Source organism: Podarcis tiliguerta (genome assembly GCF_965153285.1).
Source record: "Podarcis tiliguerta genome assembly, chromosome: Z".
In the NCBI taxonomy this organism is placed as follows: Eukaryota; Metazoa; Chordata; class Lepidosauria; order Squamata; family Lacertidae; genus Podarcis; species Podarcis tiliguerta.
Window position 1 is genome coordinate 21,863,663 of NC_139553.1, and position 22,804 is coordinate 21,886,466.

The window sequence follows — 22,804 nt, forward strand, 5'->3', positions numbered from 1 at the left end:
AAGGAAGCTATGCTCCATGTTCCATTCTTTTCTGACGTTAGATTAATATTTACTATGTTTAGACCCTTTTGAATTATGGCTCCAGAACTTTGTAATGCCATTCTTCCGGCAGTCCATCTTGTCTTCTTCTTTTGCTGTTCGTTGAAAGCAAACCAACCTGGAATACAGTGGTGCCCCGTAAGACATAATTAATTCGTTCTGCGAGTTTTTTCGTTCTACGAGTTTTTTCGTCTTGCGAAGCACCAATGTGTATTGACGATTTCCCATAGGAATGCATTGGCGGTTTTTTTAAAAAAAGGCGCAAAACGTTTCGTTTTGCGAAGCAAGCCCATAGGGAAATCTGTCTTGCGAAGCAACTCAGAAAACGGAAAACTCTTTCATCTTGCGAGTTTTTCGTCTTCCGAGGCATTCATCTTGCAGGGCACCACTGTATAGGATTTGGTATTGAGCAAAATATGTCATTGGTAAAAAAACAGTTTATAAACTGTTGGTATTGATAAACCCACACAAATCATTCAAGCAAGTGGTGTATCCTTGTGCACAATATAATGACTGAGGAATAGGCGTCATAATATAATAGAAGAGGAACTGTGATCTTAAGGAAGACCATTTTCTAGCCTTGTAGTAGTTGACTTTTGCAGTTCATAGTATTAATAGTTCAAGAAATAGTGTCAGCCATAGTCAAAATTCAGTCAGATGCAGCCATGTTCCTGCAACTGCAAGCAAGAATTTGGGTGCAAGTTAGGTAGAGAGGCATAGTAATTTTCATTCCTTTGCATGATGGAGCCAACAAATTGCTTGATTCAAATTTGGATAGAGCCACCATGGGTGATGTTTTTAATAAGCTGCAAGCATTTGTCAGCTTGTACCTTTAGCTGCAGCAGAAATAAGACATTGCTCATCACATTATGACATTACACAATAATGCACTAAGGTGTTCCGTGTGCTGGGCTATGCGCACTGTGACAGCTTTGCAGATAAAACTGCTCAGATAACTCAACTTTAGGCACATCATCTATAATGAAAGCATCTAGATCCTCCTTGTGTGCAATTTTCTTGAATGAATCTCATTTATGTACTGCTGAGGTTGGGGACAGAAGTGCTTGGATTTCTGTCCAGCCTGCCCAGTGTTATCCTGTCAAGATGGGCAATTGCATCGTACTCTGAACTGCCTCTGATAACTCTTCATAGCTTAATGGCCCTATAAATATATGCTGAGCCTTGCTGCTTTCTGTTTCCCAGTCTTGCCATCACTTTAATGAGCCCCCCCAAATGAACTGAAGCACATTCTCAATGAACTGTTTAGTTGAGATGAAAACTGATTTTTATAACAAGCCAGTGGGAAGGTAGCTTTTCTGCATTGGGGTTGCAGACCTCTTATTGCAGAGCCCATACCCCTGAAATCTGTAGAGCTATCCTTCTAAGTAGTTAATAGCAAAATACCATAATTGCAGCTAATTCAGGGAAAACATTTATACTTTATAAATAAACATTTTAGTACATCTTGCATAATTGCTATGTTTTGTGCTTTTTAGGCCATGAATATAGTCGTTCCCTTCATGTTTAAATATGCAGTAGACAACCTCAACCAGATGTCTGGAAATGTTCTGAACCTGAATGATGCACCAAATACTGTGGCAACCATGGCAACAGCTGTTCTGATTGGATGTAAGTGTGATGCTTTAATCTGTTGACAGGTGCTGACTTTCTTTGGGAAGGTTTTGGAACATTAACGAACGTGACCTTTTCATTGCTAACTCCGCTAAGCATCTGGAAGTTTCCCCCCACTTTGTTCACTACCAGTTCCTGTAACTTGTTATTTATTTATTTATTTAATACCAGTTCAATACTAAAACAATAGTTATAGCAATTCATTCTTTGGGCTTGTTAAAGTCAGCAAATGAAGTGTGGATTTTAAAATGATTGAACTTTTGATCTAGTAAGTAACACTGGCAAATATGTGAAATAAAATGTTCCATCTATTAAGGACTTATTGAGGAGCAGCAATATATGCATCTTAATAGTTTTTGTTTTTTTAAACCAGATGGCATCTCACGAGCTGGGTCTGCTTTATTTAATGAGGCTAGAAATGCTGTATTTGGAAAAGTAGCCCAAAACTCAATCCGAAGGATAGCAAAGAATGTCTTCCTCCACCTGCACAACCTGGACTTGAGTTTCCACCTGAGCCGGCAGACTGGAGCATTATCAAAAGCTATTGACAGAGGAACAAGAGGCATCAGTTTTGTGCTCAGTGCCATAGTATTCAATTTGGGCCCCACCTTGTTCGAAGTGGCACTCGTTAGTGGAATTTTGGTATGTATGGCTTACCAGAAGCAACAGTAATTGTCACTTTTATTGATGTACATACAGCGATGCTCTGTTATAGCAGCAACTTTGTTGATCATTTGAATGTGATAAGCACTAAATTGGCAAGCGTTGGGTATTGAGATAGTTAGGCATAATTTGGGGAAGAGAGTCCTGTTGGCCAAATTGGAACCTCTGTCAGGAAAAAGTTGGCCCACCTCCTGATGTGCAGTCTTGGTGTAGAGGACCGGGCCAAAGTTTCTCATGCAAAACAACTCTCCTTCAAATGGCCACACTTTTACCTGAATAGCTCTAGAGGTTTTTCTGCTAAATATCAGACCTGGAACATAAAGACAGTAGATGAGAAAGTACACAGTGCATTCCCTAGAAATCAGATGTCATATTTCTCTGCTTAAAAACCTTCAAGGAAGGAAAGTCCACCCTTTCATAGGAGTCTGTTCTGACATGTTACTACAAAGCACATGCATCTGAATCAGCTTTTGCATTGAGTTCAGTTGACAGCTTAGGTGTGTTCCTTCACACATCCATATCATTGAAGCAAAAAATCTGAATAGAGCAGTTCCTGTGCAAAGTGCATCTGTGTATATTGGAGTACATGCAGGGCTGCAAAAATGGCCGTAAGTTTGTACTATGCACATTTGGACCTTTCAACTGCCTCAAATGCAGTTCAGCACATTGTCTGCCCCAGCCTAATGCCTGGTGCCCTCCATATCTTTTGGCTTACTTCTCCCATCAACCCAAGCATCATATAGCTATGTTCACTGGAACTATACAGGGAGCTGTAGTCCCAAACAGCTAGAGGGCACCAGAATGGGGAAGGCTGTTGTATTAAGGAGATGGATTACCCATATCACTAGTTTCCTTTCATTCATTCCACTGTGCTTATGGTTTATCTTTACAGAATCATTTCCCTTTTATTTCATGGTACATCTTGTCAAAACAGATTTGTATTTGTCGGCATTGTAACCAAAATGATAGAAAACCATTACTGACATTCTCCCTTCTTTCTCTTTCCTCGTTCAGTATTATAAATGTGGCGCACAGTTTGCACTAGTAACCTTGGGGACATTAGGAGCATACACAGTATTCACAATAGGAGTTACACAATGGAGGTAAGGCATTTTCCCTAACTGGTTAGGATTAGCTGGTTTATAGAGCTGTGGTGAGAACAAATCTATATGCAAACCTTTTGTCTTGCAGAACTAAATTTAGGATAGAAATGAATAAAGCAGATAATGATGCAGGTAACGCTGCAATTGACTCGCTGCTGAATTATGAAACTGTGAAGGTGAGCCATTAACGTTTTTAACTTTTCATATTGTTATTAAGTAGGATAGACTTTATTATCCATTTATGTATCTTGATTTTACTCAAAAGGAACTTGTATCTGCTTCCTCCTATTAATAATGACTTGTAGAATTAACCCCAGCTTATGTAGTTCTCCAGAATTTTCATATATTTTGTCTTTCAGTATTCTCTCCATTTATGCTATTATCTTCAAACAAAGTGACATTTTAGTGGAGAAATATAGTTTTATAAACCTGTTGGTTATCTGGGTTTGCTTACCATTTTTCACTTACATAAAAAAGATCCTTCTGTGTATTTCGGCTTGTCCCTCTTGATTTGCTTTTCAAGTCACTTCCAAAACATGCTTTGAGCTAGTCATCCATGGTATATGTGGTGTAGTTGTGAGAGGGTCAAATGTAGGACCAGGTTCAAATCTTCACTTGGCCATGAAGCTCACTGCGTAGCACTGGGCAGTTGCTGTCCCACAGCCTAATCTTGCCTCTTGGGATTGCTGTGGCAATAATATTATGGTAGGGTGGGGGAGGATCCCTTGAGGAGGAAAGGAGATAATATTGTGAATAGTATTAGAATAAATTTAAAATGTCATGGGTGCAAGGCAGTAGCAGCTGTGACTGAGTAGCTGTCGGCCATCAAGAACAGGAGACAGGCAGGCATGACATTTGATGCGTCCAGAGCTGGAAGGTCGGGTGCAGGGGCTAGGTTGCTGAAGCAACAGTAAACTGCTTTATAAAGTGTTTAGTTAGTTATGTACTAAAACACCCTCCCCCAACCCAGTACCCCCTGCCACCGCTTTGGATTACAACTCCCATAAACTCCAGCAAGCCCAGCTGTATGGACAAAAGCAATCTCAAGAACACCAGATTGGGGAAGGCTATATTAAAGAATAATTTATGAAGTACAATCCTAAGAATGCTGAGATTCCTTACATTTCCCCCCCCTTACTTACTAGTATTTCAATAATGAAAAGTATGAAGCTCAGCGATATGATGGGTTTTTGAAGACCTATGAAAATGCCTCACTGAAGACTACTACTACCTTAGCTCTGCTGAACTTTGGACAAAATGCTATATTCAGCATTGGGCTAACAGCCATCATGGTACTGGCTAGCAAAGGAATTGTTGCAGGTACCCTGTTTGTGTCTAAAACTCATGTCATTTTTATGTTGCATGCATGCTTGGATTTAAAAAAAATATATAAAGTCCTAAAGAGATGCATTAAATTCCTTAATTGCAAGCAAATGAACTAAAAGACTGAATGACCTTTTAAATTTTGCTTTCCTTGCAAACAACATCTGTCTGTCTCTTGAGACAGTTCTTCAAATAGGTTTACTTTAAAGGACTATATTTTGGTTTTAGAGCAGCTTTATCACAATCAGACTGCAGGGATTCTTAAAATTCTGGAAAAGAATCAGTTCATTGGTTGTGGAAATCTTGTGGCTGAATCATCCAGATAGCACCTGGCATTCAGTACCACAAAGTAGTTTTTAAGAAGCTTCCACTTCTTGGTCATGGGTGGAAATCAGCTGACATGTCCTAAGCAAAGACAATATGTTAGGATTACATTTAACTTGTGCTTTTACGGTAACTTGTTCAGTTTCAGTCCTATGCTGTTGAAGGCAGACTACTTGAAATTGTGCACATTAAATTCCAGCAGGAAAACTTAAAAGCTCTTTTTGTGCCAGGTTCACTTGGGGTGAACCTGCTCTTGGAGGCTCTTACAATATCTTGCCTGGCAATCTGAGTTCCTACAAGATCTCACACAAGCATCCCTGGGCTTCCAGAACTGATGTGATGTGCAGGCCTTGCCCTCCAAGCAAGGCAGAGAACTTAAAAACCATCTAGAAAGTAACTTGCACTCATACCTTAAAAGTAGAGGATTAATTAACTGGATAAATTATACCGTGTTTTGAAGTTGCTGCAGCTTGTGTTGAAGAGCAGAACTAAATGACTAAAAAGTGTGGTAGATGTTTGGCAAGCAAACATACTCTAAGCCCAATTTTTTTCTTTTTTCTTTTTAATTAAGGTAACCTAACAGTTGGCGATCTGGTAATGGTGAATGGACTGTTGTTCCAACTTTCTTTGCCCCTTAACTTTCTGGGAACGGTGTACAGAGAGACGAGGCAAGCGCTAATAGACATGAATGTCTTGTTCACACTGCTTAATATAGACTCAAAAATTAAAGTGAGTATTGTGCAGCAATAAAACTGTTAGCCCTTTATGCAAAGCTAAGCAAGGTCTGGTATGATTTCAGATGGGATGGGGGACTACATGTTGAGATTCCTGCATTGCAGGGGTTGGACTAACTGACCCTCGGGGGTCCCTTCCAACTCTACAATTCTATGATTCTGTGATTCTACCCATAAAATGCTGCTTTAAAACTTTGCCAAATATGTTAGAATGAATTCAGTCACCTTGTGGAGTTATTTTTGCTTCGTCTGATAGCTATTTTTCTTCTGAAAAGGGAATGCTACATGTGAGGAATTTGTGTTTGTTCTTTTGGAAGAACGGTTAGTGGAGATGCTTTATTTGAACCTGTGTCTCTGAAAGAGCTTTTCTCCCCCCCCCTTTTTTTTTAAAAAGCCAAAGCAGTGTGTTTGTCATTGTCATACTTTGTGTGCATGCCAGGCATTGAAGTATTATTTTATCACTTTAATTAATGATGCAGAATTTATTATGCAGAACGCTGCCTAGAAGCCAGACTATTACATCAGAAATTCTTGAGCTTTATAGAGAAAATAGGGGGTGGGGGGCGGGTAGAAGAGACTCTTACCTGTGTGACTGAAATGGCTAGGTTCTCCCCCCTCCCCCTTGGAGAAAACAGTGGCTGTAGCTTGCACTGAATTAGATCCATTGTTTAGCTTGCTAAACTCTTTGAAATACCTTCTGGGCAGTGTGTAAAGCAGCGCTTTTCTTTCAATAGGATAAAGAGCTGGCTCCACCCCTGCAGATCACTCCACAGACTGCTACCATCGCCTTTGATAACGTGCACTTTGAATACCTTGAGGGGCAGAAAGTCCTCAGTGGCGTGTCTTTTGAAGTCCCTGCAGGAAGAAAAGTGGCCATTGTAGGAGGCAGTGGGTCAGGGTGGGTAAACAGATGCGCAAAATTCTGCATCATTGATTTATTTATTTATTATTTTAAAATCATGATAAAGATACACCAAGCAAGTAACCCAAGTTCTAACTTTGTTTCTCTTTTTTGTTTTTGTTTAAAGGAAAAGCACGATAGTAAGATTATTGTTTCGCTTCTTTGAACCTCAGAAGGGGGAGATTTACATTTCTGGCCAGAACATACGAAACATCAGTTTGGACAGCCTGAGAAAATCCATAGGAGTTGTACCTCAGGTATTGTACTACTTCTCCTTTGGAACCCATAATTCCCTGCAAACATCTGATGCTGTAGCCACAACTACTGCAGTGTTGATTTGAAAACAGGAGCAATGAAGCGGCTCAGGATGACAGTCCAGGGCACAAAGGAAGAACAACCATAAAGAGTTTCACTGAACATGGGCAAGAACTACAATTTTCTCAGCCTTTATTTAGATTTACAAACTGCTCTTCAAACACATTTTCAGGCTGTCATACCATAAAATATTGCAACATAATGAAATAGCCAGTAGACTGAAAATAAGCTGTAACAGCTACTCTGTAAAAGCGGCATCCAAATAGCAAATCTGCAAGTGTTAAAGCAAAATAAAAAGGTCTTTATTTAGCAGAGTGGTCTTTCAGCAAGCCTCTGTGGGGAGAGAATTCCAAAGCCAGGGCACCACCTAGTAGCCACCTCAGATGATGGAGGAAGCCAAAGGGCCTCTGATGAATAGAGAAATACATGCAGGACCATGTGGAGACATAAGATCTTCCAGGTATTGCTGGTTACTAGTTTTAAAAAACATATTACGTATAGTTATTATAAAAACACTAAAAATACCAGTGACGTGGAAAATAAGAATATTTGGTAGACAGAAAATAGAAATTGTGTCCAAATCTTGTCTTCACTTTTCTAGTATGTTTTGTCCATTTCAAGAAACTTAAATGAAGTTTTTGAGTGAGTTCCACGAAATTTTATTGCTTTTTATTCCACCACTCCACACAATGCTGCCCAAGGCAAATAAGATAAAGTACAAAATAAAATAATTCTATAAATTACATAATAGTATATAGAAGAGCAAGCAAGAAAGCAGGGTCATAAAACACATCAAAAAGAAGCAGCAGGAGATAAAAGGGCTTAATCACCATCATAGATGAGGCCTAAATGGACTTCTCCAAAAAAGGGAGTTGCAGAGCCTGTCAATAAAGGCCTCCTTGGAAATCCCTCTGTTCTCTGTGGTTATGTAGTTAACAGAATCTTGGTCTCTTCACTGGCAGACTCACGTCTTCTTTTAAGACATGCTTGCTAGTTTCTTGCTTATGTTTTTCAGGTATCAACTTAGATCAAGTTTATTTGACATTGCTGTTTTTAGTTTGTATTTTTGCCCTTATGCATCTTACCATCCATTTGTTAATGTGATCTCATTTCTTTGTGTTTTTGTATCATACACTGTTGGTTATCTTACCTGCTTTCATTTAAGCAGCATAAAGGTAGAATTCAAATATTTTAAATAAAGTAAAAAAATGCCAAATTTTCATGGTTTGGGAAGCTCTGATAATTTAGTAGTATCAGAATGTGAATGAAGCTATTTCAGCTAACCCCATGAGCTTTCGGTGCTGCATCTTAAATTACATAATCATTCTGATTTCTGCCAAAACAACAGAAATTATCTAATCATTCTTGCCTCTCACACACCCCTTTGGTTTTCTTGGAGGAGAATTATCCTTGCAGCATCTTTAACCCCTCATTAAAATGTCACTGGAAATGCTGTTGCCTGAAGGGGCTTAGTGAAAGGTTCCAGACAATTCACTATTGGCATTTCAGAAAACCCTCTGACTTGTCAATTGGCATTTCATGTTTTGAGAGGTATTGTTCTGCTTGCATGTGTCCTAGGATTCTGTTCTCTTCCATAACACCATATTCTACAACCTCTTGTATGGCAACATGAATGCCTCTGCAGAAGAAGTCTATGCTGTTGCAAAGCTGGCAGGAATCCATAATGCTATTCTCAGAATGCCCAATGGGTACAGCACACAAGTGGGAGAGCGAGGTCTGAAGCTGTCAGGTAGGTTGACAAATGTGCAACTTTTCTCCATGTTTCCAGTCTTTCTGCTAGCCTCAGGCTTATTGCACAGTATGTAGCTCACCCCAGCTTTTGGTAAGGTGACTTGCTTTGCAGTAAGGTAAATGCCAAGTTTATTATTCAATGGTAGTCCAGCTGCCTTGAAATTCCAGCACTGACCATGAAGTCAATTAGAAGCCTGTGGTATTGAGAGCAGAGAGCTACCATTATTCTTCATTCCTCCCCACTCCCAAAATGTAATGTGGCCAATAATGCAACTGTGTTCAACAAAATATTTAACTAGAATTTAGATGATTCATGGCTGCTCTGTGGAATGAAAGATGTATGCTTTTTAGTCTTAGGCAAGTATAAAGATACTTCATAGTGCATCTTATCTGAGGAGAAATGATTCGCTGTAAATGTGCAAATTCTCTATAATAAATACTAGCCTCTGTTAGGAGGTCATGTTGAAAATGAAGTAATTTAAAGACTGGAATTATTTTATGGTCCTAGTAATGTTCTGTTTGGCTGTGTGTAAATGTGAGGATTTAATGTCAGAATTGGGCTTAAGGGGGATGACGATAAATGGTGCTGGGTTGGGAGCCCATTACCCCTATCCTCTGCCCCTTAGCACTGCCCTTTTAGCTTTTTTGTGAATTTCTTGGATATCAGACATGTTGGTTTCATGTTAAAGAAAATAGTGACTATTTGTCTTGTGGGATAATATCTCTAGGATTCTTTGGCGTTAAACCCTAAATACATTGTTAAGGAGGGGAGCATTCTGTTGTAAGTAGATATTATGCAATACTGGTAGATTTCCTTTTATTTGCTTCACTCTGCTTGGTTGAGGTTTTTTTTTCTTCCATTGATTGGTAGGCAGAAGGAGGCTAGAGTGCTTGGTTTTTATTACATATTTGGGGGGGGGGGGTTACGACTACATGGCTCTAAAGTGTTTGAGATAGATGAACCTGAAATGAAGGACATGATCTTTGTACAGTGTGAAATAACATCTATCCCATGTCAACAATGTAAATTGTTTTTTTAAAAAAATAGTTTTTAATACTGCACAATACAGTGTTTTAATATCAGTGTTGTGTTTTAATTGCAGTAGTATTAATAATAGTAGTAATAGCCCTATTCAGATGCTGAGCCCTATGTAATGGAAACTGTAGGGTGCCTGAGGCTTCTAAAAACAGATTCCATCTTCCACAGCATAGTAGTGGCTGCAGAAGATTTGCTTCTCTAACTGGATAAAGCTAATGCTGCATATTTCATATAATTAATATGCAGCATTTCTACAGTGGTCCTGGTGTACATCCTTTCAACATAAAAAGAACAGGGACTTCATTAAAACTCAAGAATTGAATAAGCTAAAAGGAAACTGGCTTTTTTTAAATCCACTTGTTTTTAAAATATCTCCAAGTATTTGCTTGCTTAAGTCATGAATCTGTTTGTAGTACAGTGGTACCTCTGGTTACAAACTTAATTCATCCTTAATTCATGACTGGGGGCTGCTGCTGACACCACATAACACCAGTCTTGAAAGACCTACATTGGCTCCCAGTACGTTTCCGAGAACAATTCAAAGTTTTGGCGTTGACCTTTAAAGCCCTAAATGGCCTTGGCCCAGTATACCTGAAGAAGCGTCTCCACGCCCATCGTTCTGCCTGGACACTGAGGTCCAGCACCAAGGGCCTTCTGGCAGTTCCCTTACTGTGAGAAGCAAAGCTACAGGGAACCAGGCAGAGGGCCTTCTTGGTAGTGGCGCCCTCCCTGTAGAACACCCTCCCTTCAGATGTCAAAGAAATAAACAACTACCTGACATTTAGAAGACATCTGAAGGCAGCCCTGTTCAGGGAAGTTTTTTATGTGTGACATTTTAATGTATTTTTAATCTTTGTTGGAAGCTGCCCAGAGTGGCTGGGAAAACCCAACCAGATGGCTGAGGTACAAATAATAAATTATTATTATTATTATTATTATTATTATTATTCCGGAGGTCCGTTCTTAACCTGAAACCATTCTTAACCTGAAGTACCACTTTAGCTAATGGGGCTTCCCACTGCTGCTGCCGCCACCACCGAACAATTTCTGTTCTCATCCTGAAGCAAAGTTCTTAGCCCGAGGTACTACTTCCGGGTTAGCAGAATTTGTAACCCGAAGTGTTTGTAACTCAAACTGTTTGTAACCCGAGGAACCACTGTAGTTACTTCCTCCTACATGTACCCAGCACTTTTTATATAATCACGTAACTGGAAGAATGTTCCAAACTGCTTCCACACCTGCAGAACGAAAACACTGGATGACTTGAGTAAACAAAGGTGGAAACAGCAGAGAAAGAAAAAGGAAAAATCTCTGGACCCGGGGATATCTCCTTTAGTGTTGAGTGTTGAGCAGATCAGGAAAAATCTCTGGACCCGGGGATATCTCCTTTAGTGTTGAGCAGATCAGGCATTGATTTCTGATCAGAAAAGGATTCTAACATTTCTGGTCCTGAGACATAAGTGATCCCAAAGAACCAAACTTGTGCCACCGCATGCTCTGCAATTTCGAGGTCTACCTCACTCCTTCAATCTGAGCAGCTCATTATGCAGCTCATAATTTTAATGATAGAGGAAAACCACTGTGCGCCCCCCCCCCCAGTAGTTAAATTCTCCCTGCTGCTTACTGGCCATTTGCTCCCTCTGCTTACAGGTACAAGCTGAGTAAGGCTGGGCCTTTTCAGCATTGGCACCCAAGTGCCTGCCAGTTAGCTTCTCTAATGTCTTAATTTCACAGGTTGGGTTCTAATAGGTCACTTATGACAACAAGAGAGGCCATCAATATGGCAAAAAAGATACATTTAAGAACATGTCAGTGACTTTCTAAATGTATGATGCCAGTCTCCTCTGGGAATCAGTTAACTTATATTTGTGACTTCCTAAATGTTGAAGTAGTTTCTTTCCCAAATAGGTTTTATCTTACACAATATCAAACTCAGTAAATAAGGATTTCATTTGTAATATATCAGTGGTTCAGTGCTAATTTCTTCTCTTTACAAAATAGATTTTATCTTGAATAATTGCAAACACAGTAATAAAAAGTCCACTTGTGATATACCAGTGGTTCAGTGCTCGGATGTTGTTCCAGTAATCCAACATTTCGTTGCTAAAGAGCTTAGTCATTGAGCTGTCAAAATCAATTGTAACAGAAATGCACTGAATTAACAAGTAGAATTTGTTGTTTAGTCGTGTCCGACTCTTCGTGACCCCATGGACCACAGCACGCCAGGCTTCCACTGCCTCCTGCAGTTTGGTCAAACTCATGTTAGTAGCTTCGAAAATACTGTCCAACCATCTTGTCCTCTGTTGTCCCCTTCTCCTTGTGCCCTCCATCTTTCCCAACATCAGGGTCTTTTCCAGGGAGTCTTCTCATGAGGTGGCCAAAGTTTTGGAGCCTCAGCTTCAGGATCTGTCCTTCCAGTGAGCACTCAGGGCTGATTTCCTTCAGAATGGATAGGTTTGATCTTCTTGCAGTCCATGGGACTCTCAAGAGTCTCCTCTAGCATCATAATTAAAAAGCATCAATTCTTCAGTGATCAGCCTTCTTTATGGTCCAGCTCTCACTTCCATACATCACTACTGGGAAAACCATAGCTTTAACTATACGGACCTTTGTCAGCAGGTGATACGTTTTTGTGGTATTTTGCTTTTGAGTACAAGAATGTCCCGTCTGTCACATGCATCTACTTTCACTTGGGCTTTATGAATAATATGCTGGGGATATCCTCTATTTGCCAGGGCAATCTCTAGCTCAGCTGCCGTTCGTTGTACACGTCCAAAGTAGGGGAGTTCCTTTTTCTCTGCAAAAATTGGCCCAAAGGTAGGTTACGTTTCAGATTGTATGGATGATACAATTTAAAATGTAACGAAGTGTTATGGTCAAAACACTAATGAGGGGAGTAGTTGATTCATCCAAGATAAAAAGTCAGGAAATCTATTGGCATTTTTAAAAATCAAAAAGATATCAATGAACCTTTGATAGAAAGCCAGATCTGAAGCAAAAGGATTATTAGGACTGTACACAAAGCAATGCTCAAAATCAGCTATAAATAAATTGGCTATGGAAGGAGCCATGGGACTACCCATGGCAATACCCTTCACTTGAAGACAGAAGGTATCTATACATAAAGAAATTGTTCTCTAAAGCTATGTCTAATAAGTCCACAAGAAAATGTTTTGGAGGATTTGAAAAGGTATGTTGTTCTAGAGAGTCATACACAGGTGCAGGCTTCCTCATGAGGTATATACAGATTTAAAATCCAGAGTCATGAGGAGAGAATCAGAAGGAATTACCACTGATTCAAATTGTTGAACGAATCCATGGAGTCCCTAATGTATGACGGAATCTTAGGTATGAGTGGTGACAGAAAATAATTTACAAATTTAGCCAAAGGTTCCAGAATGGAATTACTACCAGAGACAATAGGTCTTCCAGATGGGGGAAATCCCGCCTTTTGACTCTTAAGTAAAATGTAGAAACAAGGTATTATAGGAGATTAGTTAATCAAATAACCACCTTCTGTAGATGTAATGTAATTTAAAGCCAAACCATCCTGAACAACCTGTTTAATAGGTCTGGTGAACCTGTTAGTAGAGTCACATGCAATGGGGGTGTAATATGTGGTATCAGAAAGTTGTCGCTGTATTTCAAAATCAAAGTCTGTAGTATTTAAATATAATAAAAGTAAAACTTTCTTCATTTACTACTTATTTAATAATGATGAATCTTTCCCTTCATTTCATTATGGTTCGGTTTAAACCTTTAAACAGTGTGCTTAAAACCTGATTCATTTTAAAATATAAACCTGTGAAATTATTTTGGGCAGAACACAGCCAATAATGACTGCAGTCTTTTGCGTAGTTTTGTATGCTTGGCACTAATTTTATAGGAGTTGCACACTCAGAACGTTGTAGGATTTCAGTCATGAGGATTTGAAGGTGGAGTAAGGATGAATTTAATTGTGATCTGAAGCATAGAAACTGCAGTTATAAATAAACAGTTTGCAATATGATATGGGGAGAGCAATAAGCAGCAACTGCATTTCTAGGAAAACAGATGTTTAAGGGCTGCATTTCATGTTATACCATTGCTGCACAGAAAAACACCCTTGTTTTATTAAAAAACCCAATTTGTAACCATTTGAAATGAGTTACGCAGAACCCTAGTTACACAGAAATCGAGTTACCATTAGCCACAGTTAGCCTTGATAACATAATACTGCATCATAATTAGAGCAATCTGGGGTACAGGGCAGAAATGAAATCCACACACCTCCTGCACACTTTTTAGGCAAACACCATGTTTGAATCAGACTACCAGAGTGTCATGAGATTGTCAAATGAGAAACATTTGCACAATATTCTCAGATGTATGTGCTGGGAATCCAATCTGTTAGCAGTGCATGTATATGCAGCAAAAAGTATGTGTGCCTTTTCATATGGTCAATACAATTTCTTATGCACACTAACTTTCCATGGAGGCATTTGGTCACATTTGAATTGACCCTTGAACACAAGAGTTCTATGAACCCATGCTGAGCTCCCCATAGTGTCTGTCTGGTCCGTTACATGTTAAAGAAATCCTTCTCACATTTTAATTTTTTGTCATGAGAGTGACATAGAATGTGAAACGGACATGGGAGGAGACTAAGGGAAATAGGCCATTATGCATTATGCAGTCATGGCATACTCTTTCAAATACAGGCAGTAAAAAATGCAACACACTTCAGACTAGGTTGTTATGAAGGGGGAGAAAAGCAGAATTTTCATCTTGGGTGAATAGTTCAATTTCTGTTTATTGCTCAGCTTCAGCATAGCCACTTAAGGCTCAAAGTGAAATGAGATTATTATCCTCCTAAAGTGGTTTGCTAAAACAAGTCAGTGTTAGTTAGGAGGTCATATCACCAAGAATATGAAAGAATTAAATGGAAGCCTTGTCAAATCTTTGAAATGCAGCACAGGAAGGCAGATGTATATATAGCCATTAATTACTTGCAGTGTCCCTAAAGCCCCAAATGGGTGTATTTATTAAAATAAAAAATAGCACAACTTGTATCCAAAGTGGCATGGAAAAGTTGGCCTAATGGTAACCTTAGTGAATTGGGAGAAAATTGCACCCTGGATACACCTGGTTCCTCTATGGCCAGTGTTTATGCTCTCAGCTATAACTGGCAACGTGTGTTGTGCAGGAATAGACTCAGAGATAGGTGCTTTTTTGCTAATATGTGCTCCTCTAAAAGGCACAATTTCTGCATCACCTACAGTTGTCAGTCATGCTGGATGAGCCCACCTGATACTCAGAAAACCCTGTTTGAATGCAGCCCTAAATAGTAGCTTAGCTATGGAATGACAGTTGATTGTACGTTTTGATTTTTCTAGAAGAATTTCTCATTCATTCTGATAAGACTTGCTGCTCCAATGCTGCATTTGTTTTGTTCGTTGTTTGATTACACTTAAACTATAGTTCATCTGAGTTGCTTGAAGTCTTTGAGAGCTTTGAAGGAGCAAAGGACATTTCACTGGGTGGGTGAAGAAAATGTGCTGGTGTTGGGTTATTCAAGGGTAAAAATAACCCTCAGTGGGTTTGTTTAATCTTTTCAGGCGGAGAAAAGCAGAGAATCGCTATAGCCAGAGCAATCTTGAAGAATCCTCCCATTATCCTCTATGATGAAGCCACTTCATCTTTAGATTCAATTACAGAAGAGGTAAATTAAGCTACAGAACACAGTACTTTTCCTGCTTCATCCTTATACAATCCTGCTTTGCCACTCTACCAAATTCAGAAAGGCCAGAAGTTGGGTGCAACCCTTCTTTAGCTGGATGCAGAAATAGTTGGGACCTGTTCTAAACAGGTTCCAGCATAATCTCTTGTATTCTGTGAAGTACTTGGGATCACCTGTCCTGCTTAGTGTGATATGAAGGGGAAACAGAGAGTTGCTACTTAACATTCGTAAAAATAGTTCCTGTAAATTATTGTTGCAAAACCTTTTCATGGAGCATCCTGACTGAAATACAGGTTGGGTGCACATAGACCTCTGGCCTGGTATCACTTTATATTCACAAGTAGAGCTGTAAAACATCAAGATGTTGTGACACACAAGTCATGACATTACTGTAGCAACTGCATCAGACTTCCATAATTGTTAAATACAGAAATCTCAGCACCAACAATAATTTTCTAAACCAATCATCCTGTCTGTAGCAAATACGAAGTTGTTGGTTGCTAAGTGTCTCTGTTCACTTTAGATTACTTGAAGTAAATAACCTGTTGACCTCCACTCATAAGGTTGCCAGCCAGCTGGCAGTCAGTTGAGGCACATGGTCCCTTCTAGTGTGTAGTAAGTTAAAATATATACCTTTCAAGAGTAACCTCATTGGATTCTATTCACAGATTCAAATGTGAATTTCTAGTGAATGTTCTACTTCTTGCCTTTTCATTTTGATATAATTATTGTGAGGTTGTCAAACGAAGCTGAATATTTACACAACACAGCTGCACTTTAAAAGCATCATGTTAAAAAATCATGTCTTTCCCCACCAATGTGTGCACCAAGCAATCAGCAAAGTAGCAAAATGTATGTCTTGTGCTGCCCAGGTTCATTTTTAAAGGAACTGCTTTTCTAAAGGATGCAAAAATAAACCACTCCCTGTGCACACACATTACCCTTATTTAGAAACTAGATTTAGAAGCCCAGCAAAGTCCCTGTTGGGGTATCTAGAATGGTAAAGCTTTTGTAATATCTGTATTGGAAGTTTTCAAAGTAGCTAGCCCCTGAATCCTTGCACTTTCATTTCTCAAACTAGCCACCTCTTTCTTATGTAGTAACTTTGAAATTGCTGGTGACCCTTCTTAACAAGTGATTAAATTATTTTCATTTGATACCTTTCTTAAGATGGTCCATATGCCCTGAAAGGCATAAAATGTTCAATGCTTCACATATCTTTAATCTTACAGAACATCTTGAGTGCCATGAGGGATGTGGTGAAACACAGAACATCCGTTTTTATTGCACACAGATTGTCTACAGTGGTTGATGCAGATGAAATCATTGTCCTGGATCAGGTGAGACTCTCTGATGTTATGCAATCTTTCTTAAATTCCAGCCATGCTAAAGAATATAGCCCAGCTTTCTTTAAGGTCATTTCACTAGAAACACGCTCTCCATCAGTTATAAATATCTGAAAGTCTGTGTGCATTTTCACATACACTCAAGGACATAGGAGCAAACTGGTAATATTGCCTACTTAGTTTCACTGGGTGATTGGTGGTGGCGGAAGAAGCATTGTGTGTTTCATAAACCCTAGTGCATTTGTTCTGTTCTTACTCTGCTGCATTTCTAATGTGCATCTACACAAAAGCATACTAGGAATGTGACTACTTTTCAAAAGCATGCAATTGTTTTGCCATTCAATAGAAATTTGACAATAAGATCATATCCCCATGGACATTTCTTTTGCAGCAAGATACTCTTCACTAAATGAGAAATTTAATACACCATACCCTGCTGCAATTGGATCATCTGTAGTATTTTATTTTATTTTTTGCTTTAAATAAATTGTAACCCACATTTCCACAAAACTCCCCAAGGCAACTTGCATCATATTTGCTAACAGCAAACTCCACTGTCCAAATGCCAGTTCCGTGCACAAGGGGGGAGGTATCATCAGACTCAAGGGGAACACTGAGGTTTGCAGAAGTAACAAAAATAGATTCAGAAAGAAAACTGAGGTGGGTGAGGGAAAACAGCCTGATGAGGATCAAACATGCTCAGCAGTCACAAATGTTGACTGTTGGAGTTGGGAGACATGGTAGACAGAAAATCAGGTTTAGGAGAGGGAAATGGTGTATCCCTGAAAAGCCTCTGGGTGGAGGACCCCAAAAGGAGCACTCAGTATATAATCATTCTGCTTTGGGTCCCACACCCACTTATTTTGTAAAAAACACAATGTAAATTCAATAAAATAAAGACCAAATGACTTTAAAAAAGCAGTGGGGGGAAATCAACAAATTCTGGGGGAAAGTAACAAGATAAAAATGTTTTTTAAGTGGCTCTTACAGTTTCCAGTTGAACAATGAATTCTTCATTATTGCTTATTTAAAACTTCCGTTAAATATACGAGTTACGCAGAAGAGTTTAGAGCAGAGAACTTCTAAATTCTTCATTTCAAATTTCCAAATGCACTTTTGTTGCTTGTTTTAGGATTACTATCTGGCAGGATAGGGCCTATTTGAATAATACTGTATGTACTGCAAAAGAGTTATGCTAGTCTGCTGTCTTCCTGGGACCCAAATATGGGGGGGGGGGTGTACAGGAAATAAAGTGGAACAGTGTTTGTTCCTTCACTGGTGGGAATGGCTGCAAGGGAAACCACTTGAAAACCTTAAGCTGCTCATACACAGTTCTCTCCCATGTGCATGTGCCCTCTTTTTTTTTTTTTTTTTGGATCCCAACAGATTCTGTTTTAGTGGAGTAGCTTTCATTTCTGTGATTTTCCTTGATGAGACGATTAGTAATAGCACCCCAGTTTCTTTTAAAGTGCCTTGTACCACAGCCGCTACCAATCTTTTACAACAGAGTGCTGGGTGTGAGACAGCCATCTTTTCCCATTGTCTGTCTTCTATGTATTTTTGACCCCAGTTTTTGTAACACTAGTTTAAAAAGGATCTACAGAGATGGATCCTGCAAATTTCAGGCTGGTTAGCTTAATGTTTGTCCTGGGAAAACTGGTGGAAATTGTGGTTAAAAATAAAGTAACCAAGCATATAGAAGAACAAGTTGTAATGAAGCAGAGCCAGCATGGCTTCTGCAAGGGCAAGTCCTGTCTCATGAATCTATCAGATACTTTGAGAGTGCCAACAAGCATATAGATAAAGATGATCTGGTTGACAATAATGTACCCGGACTTTCAAAAAGCTTTCAGCAAAGTACATCATCAAAGACTCCTGAGTAAGCTTAACTGCCACGGAATAAGAGGAGAGGTCCTCTTGTGGTTCAGAAATTGGTTAAGTTGCAGGAAGCAAAGAGTATGTATAAATGGACAGTTCTTCAAATGGAGAGGTGTAGAAAGTGGAATCCTCCAACAATTAATATTGCAACCTGTGCTTTTTAACTGGTTTATAAACAATCTAGAGTTAAGAGTGAGAGTGAAGTGGACATGTTTGCTGATACTAAATTGTCTAGGATTGTTAAAACCTAAAGAGATTGTGAAGAGCTCCCAAAGGACTTTTGCAGTTCAATGTAAACGAGTGTAAAGTGATGCATGTCAGGGCCCAAGCATCTAAATTTCACACGGGGCCTGAACTGGCAGTGACTGGCTAGAAATGAGACCTTGGGGTCATAGCAGTTAGCTTGATAAATATGTTGACCCAGGGTGCGGCAGCTGTGGGAAAGGCAAATTCCATGCTAGAGATCATTAGAAAATGAAGAATAAGCTGTCTATAGCACAACTCCTTTATATAAATCTATGGTGCAACTGCTTCTAGAATACTGTGTGCAGTTCTGGTTACCTCACTTCAAAAAGGATATTGTCAAGTTCATAAAGGTTCAAAGAGGAGCAAACAAAATGATTGGGGGTGGAAAAACTGCTATGAGGAAAAGTTGCAGTATTTAGAACTTTTTGGTTTATAGGCAAGACAAGTAAGAGGCGACATTATAGATGAGCTAAGATGTAAGAAGGGCATGGAAGAAAGGAGAAAACACTGAGTACACACAAGTAGCCAAGGGTGCTCTTTCCTTATTCAAAATCAGGGTGGCTATATGTGCACTGTTTATTCCCTCCTGCTCGAGTCTGTTTTGATCACTGCCTTCATGTTTTTTTAAAAAAACAGGGTAAAGTTGCAGAGCGTGGCAGGCATATAGATCTCCTTACCAGTCCCAGCAGCCTCTACTATGAAATGTGGCACACGCAGAGCAGCAGGATGCTGAACAGAAATACTAACGAGAGGTGGGAGGGGAAAACCAATCACCTGCCCAAAGACGAGGAAAGGAAAAAGCTGCAAGAAGAGATCATCAACAGTGTGAAAGGCTGTGGGAATTGTTCTTGCTGAGTGTGAGCTCAATTCCTGTCCCCTTCTTCATCCCAACCCTGGTTTAAGGTTGGCACAAATTCACACTGAAGCTGTTTTCTGCATTCAACAGAAGAAACAGTTCAGAGATTTTGTTGTCCATGTTAAAAAATAAAGAAAAGGCTTTTTCCCGTGGAACACAAGTTCTTTAACCAAAGGATGGTTTTACATCTGCCTCCCCTTACCTCAGATATTAATGAAGTCATAGGAATCAAGTCAAAACTGCCTCAGAACATCTGATTGATAACACGTTTTTGGTGAAAGACATGTATACACTTTTTCAGCAATTGTTTGTAAAGTGCTGTAAATCCCTTTGCTCTGGCCAGAATATAATAATCTGACCTGCCTTGTGAAATGTTTGCGTTATATTGCTCTTCACCACTGATGGTGGATTAGAAATGTTTTTATATATTGGTTTTAACAAAAGCCAGTTAACTCAAATGTCTCTGTTAGTGAAGAAAATGATTTTTTTTAACATTCTTTAATGATTGTTGGGTTTGTTAGAATTTGTATCCTTTTGTAAAGAATAATGGATTTCAAGCGTGTGGCAGCAAATTCAAAACAAGAAAGATTTCTGCTTAGTCCCTTAACTCATTCCCTTTCTTATAGCACAAGGAAAAAATACATATTTCTGGGGGGACTAAGATCCCAAAATTATGAAGGGAATGGCTCTTTTTAAATGATCAGTGTACCTTGCAAGGTAAAATAATGAAGGTTAGTTATCTCCATTCTCAGCTACTCCTGGAAGTGCAGAAGTAATTGATTCTGCCCCTCCCCCCAATAATTTTTATAAATTTTTAAAATACAGTGTTATCAAACAAGATCTGATGACAGCACACATAGTCCATATACAACTATAGACCACTGTCAAACCAAACAAACATAAAATAAAACCAAAATAAATAAACTACATGTATATGACTGCACAGAAGGCAGCAACTGGAACTATTTATAGTATAGACACAGTGGAAATTAATTGAAGTATTCAAATGCCCTGAGACACTGTATCAGCTGTATTCATTTGTAGGCCCAGTGGGGTCCTTGGCTATGCACTTCCTTTTTCTTTAGTCCTTGAGGACTCTCGGCTTCTTCATTAGTTTTTCCAGCAGGGCAATATTACCACACAGTAGTTTACCAAGTAGTAAGATTGACCCTATCTACATTTTTCCAAAAATCTGTGATGGTCATTCTTAAGCCTATTTAGTGTATGGGTTCATATTTGAGCAAAATTCTATGAATATTTAAGTTACACCTTTTGAATAGTGTGAAGAAAAGAATTAAACTTTCAGGAAATGATTTTGTTATATTCCAATGAAAATTCAATACAAATATTGTCTGTTATTGTTTTACCAATAAGTCAGTTTTCTGTTGAGCGGTGCAGCATGTCTTCAAATCTGTGGGCGCCGTTAGGAGTCCCTATCATTTGGGCCCAAGTAGGTTGTTAAGTGTTGATGAAGAAAATGTATTTATGAAATAAATGGGTGTATGACATGACTTTGATTAAAAATATACCATTCTCATAAACAGTGACTCTTCTAAACTTTTCACATATTAGGTTGATGACATTTAGTCCAGATAGACTTACCTGTTACTGTTGAGTTCTAGTTCTGTGGCATTTTCTTTGTTCCTATTGCAGGTTTTTCTCCTTAAGGAAGCATCTGGTGGAGAGTTGTAAATAAAGAAACATGCTAGCTTTTGAGCACATTCTGTATACTTTGGGCTTAAGTACAGTTTAAAAACTGTAAATGTGTTCTCATTCATTACCTTTACCCTGAAGAACTATGTTACTTTGTTAATATCCTCAGTTTTGTTAAAAAATAGTAGTAGTTTTGCATTATGGATGGTCTTTACATTTTGGCTTTTGTTATTTGCTACAAAGCTGGCATTGATATATATTTTTTTACACTCATTTACAACATATTGAAAACTTATATTGGATCTGGTAGGATTCTATCTGATCTCAAATGCCATTTCTATATATAGGTTATACAAGGCAATCTTGGTTTTGCCTTTTGAGGCAACTGGATGTTGTAATGTAACACCAAATCTTGCCCCGCAAAACACTGAAGCTGTTTAGTAGTCATGGACAACAGCTGTAAACATTGTAGAATCTCTTGGCTCTATAAACATCTCTGCATGTTCTAATGATGCAAAGATGGGTCATTTTGCCATAGCTCAACCAGATAACAAAATAAAAGCATGTAACATCAAAGTGGGGCAGGCTAGATAGTGTTAAGACCTGCAGGATTTTCCATTTCATTGCTTGCCTCTTGCCTGCAAGCTGAAGTATGGAGTACATGATGAGCCCAAAGCCAATACCTGTTTTTCACCCAGGTAGAGTCCTAGTTATTAACTGGTGTCTGATCTGTCCCCCTGTATGCCTTTGTAGAGGGGGGTAGTTACGGCTTAAATTGTTTGCTTCTTCTAACAACTTAGACATAATTCCTAAATAGTTGCAATTAATGGGCAAACTCCTTAAACACAGAATGCTGTGAAATTGCCAGGGGAGAAAATACTGTTAACCAGCACATTGGCTGTTGATAGGCAGACCTCTCTGGAGATTCTTTTGGCTTTTGTTCCTGACTGCATTTTTATTCCTAATGACATCATTAAAACAACAACAACAACATTGAAATTATTTCCAGTCTTTATTTCAGTTGCAACTTGTACAGTAGAGATAGTAGTGCCCCCCCAAAGCACCCATAGTAACATTGTATACAAAACATTCATCAGGAAGTTACTTTATCATAATTCATTTATTGTGTGTGTAGATAATTATTACTAGAATAAATTATTTCTGAATACAAATGGGTGTCCTGTTAACATAGCTTATTATAGTAGCCAGCTTCAATAACAGTTCCAAGAGGGAAAACCCAACATTTTCTCTGTCCCTTGTACAGAAGAGAAGCCCTGATCA

At 38.9% G+C, this 22,804-nt stretch overlaps 1 protein-coding gene across 2 annotated transcripts in view; it reads left to right on the forward strand.

Annotated features, from left to right (window-relative positions):
- Positions 1–22,522, forward strand: part of ABCB7 (ATP binding cassette subfamily B member 7) — a 51,552-nt gene extending 29,030 nt beyond the window's left edge. The window contains exons 5-16 of one of the 2 annotated variants that reach the window (XM_083423589.1): positions 1,536–1,668; positions 2,045–2,313; positions 3,349–3,437; positions 3,526–3,613; positions 4,583–4,757; positions 5,656–5,813; positions 6,553–6,716; positions 6,847–6,976; positions 8,613–8,784; positions 15,423–15,526; positions 16,777–16,884; positions 19,651–22,522. In XM_083423589.1, coding sequence (XP_083279715.1) covers positions 1,536–1,668; positions 2,045–2,313; positions 3,349–3,437; positions 3,526–3,613; positions 4,583–4,757; positions 5,656–5,813; positions 6,553–6,716; positions 6,847–6,976; positions 8,613–8,784; positions 15,423–15,526; positions 16,777–16,884; positions 19,651–19,869 — 1,809 coding nt within the window. In that variant the 3' untranslated portion in view covers positions 19,870–22,522. Of the gene's footprint in view, positions 1–1,535; positions 1,669–2,044; positions 2,314–3,348; positions 3,438–3,525; positions 3,614–4,582; positions 4,758–5,655; positions 5,814–6,552; positions 6,717–6,846; positions 6,977–8,612; positions 8,785–14,568; positions 15,395–15,422; positions 15,527–16,776; positions 16,885–19,650 lie in introns of those variants that run through there. The other variant, XM_083423590.1, reaches the window with a different exon arrangement.
- Positions 22,523–22,804: the final 282 nt, after the last annotated feature.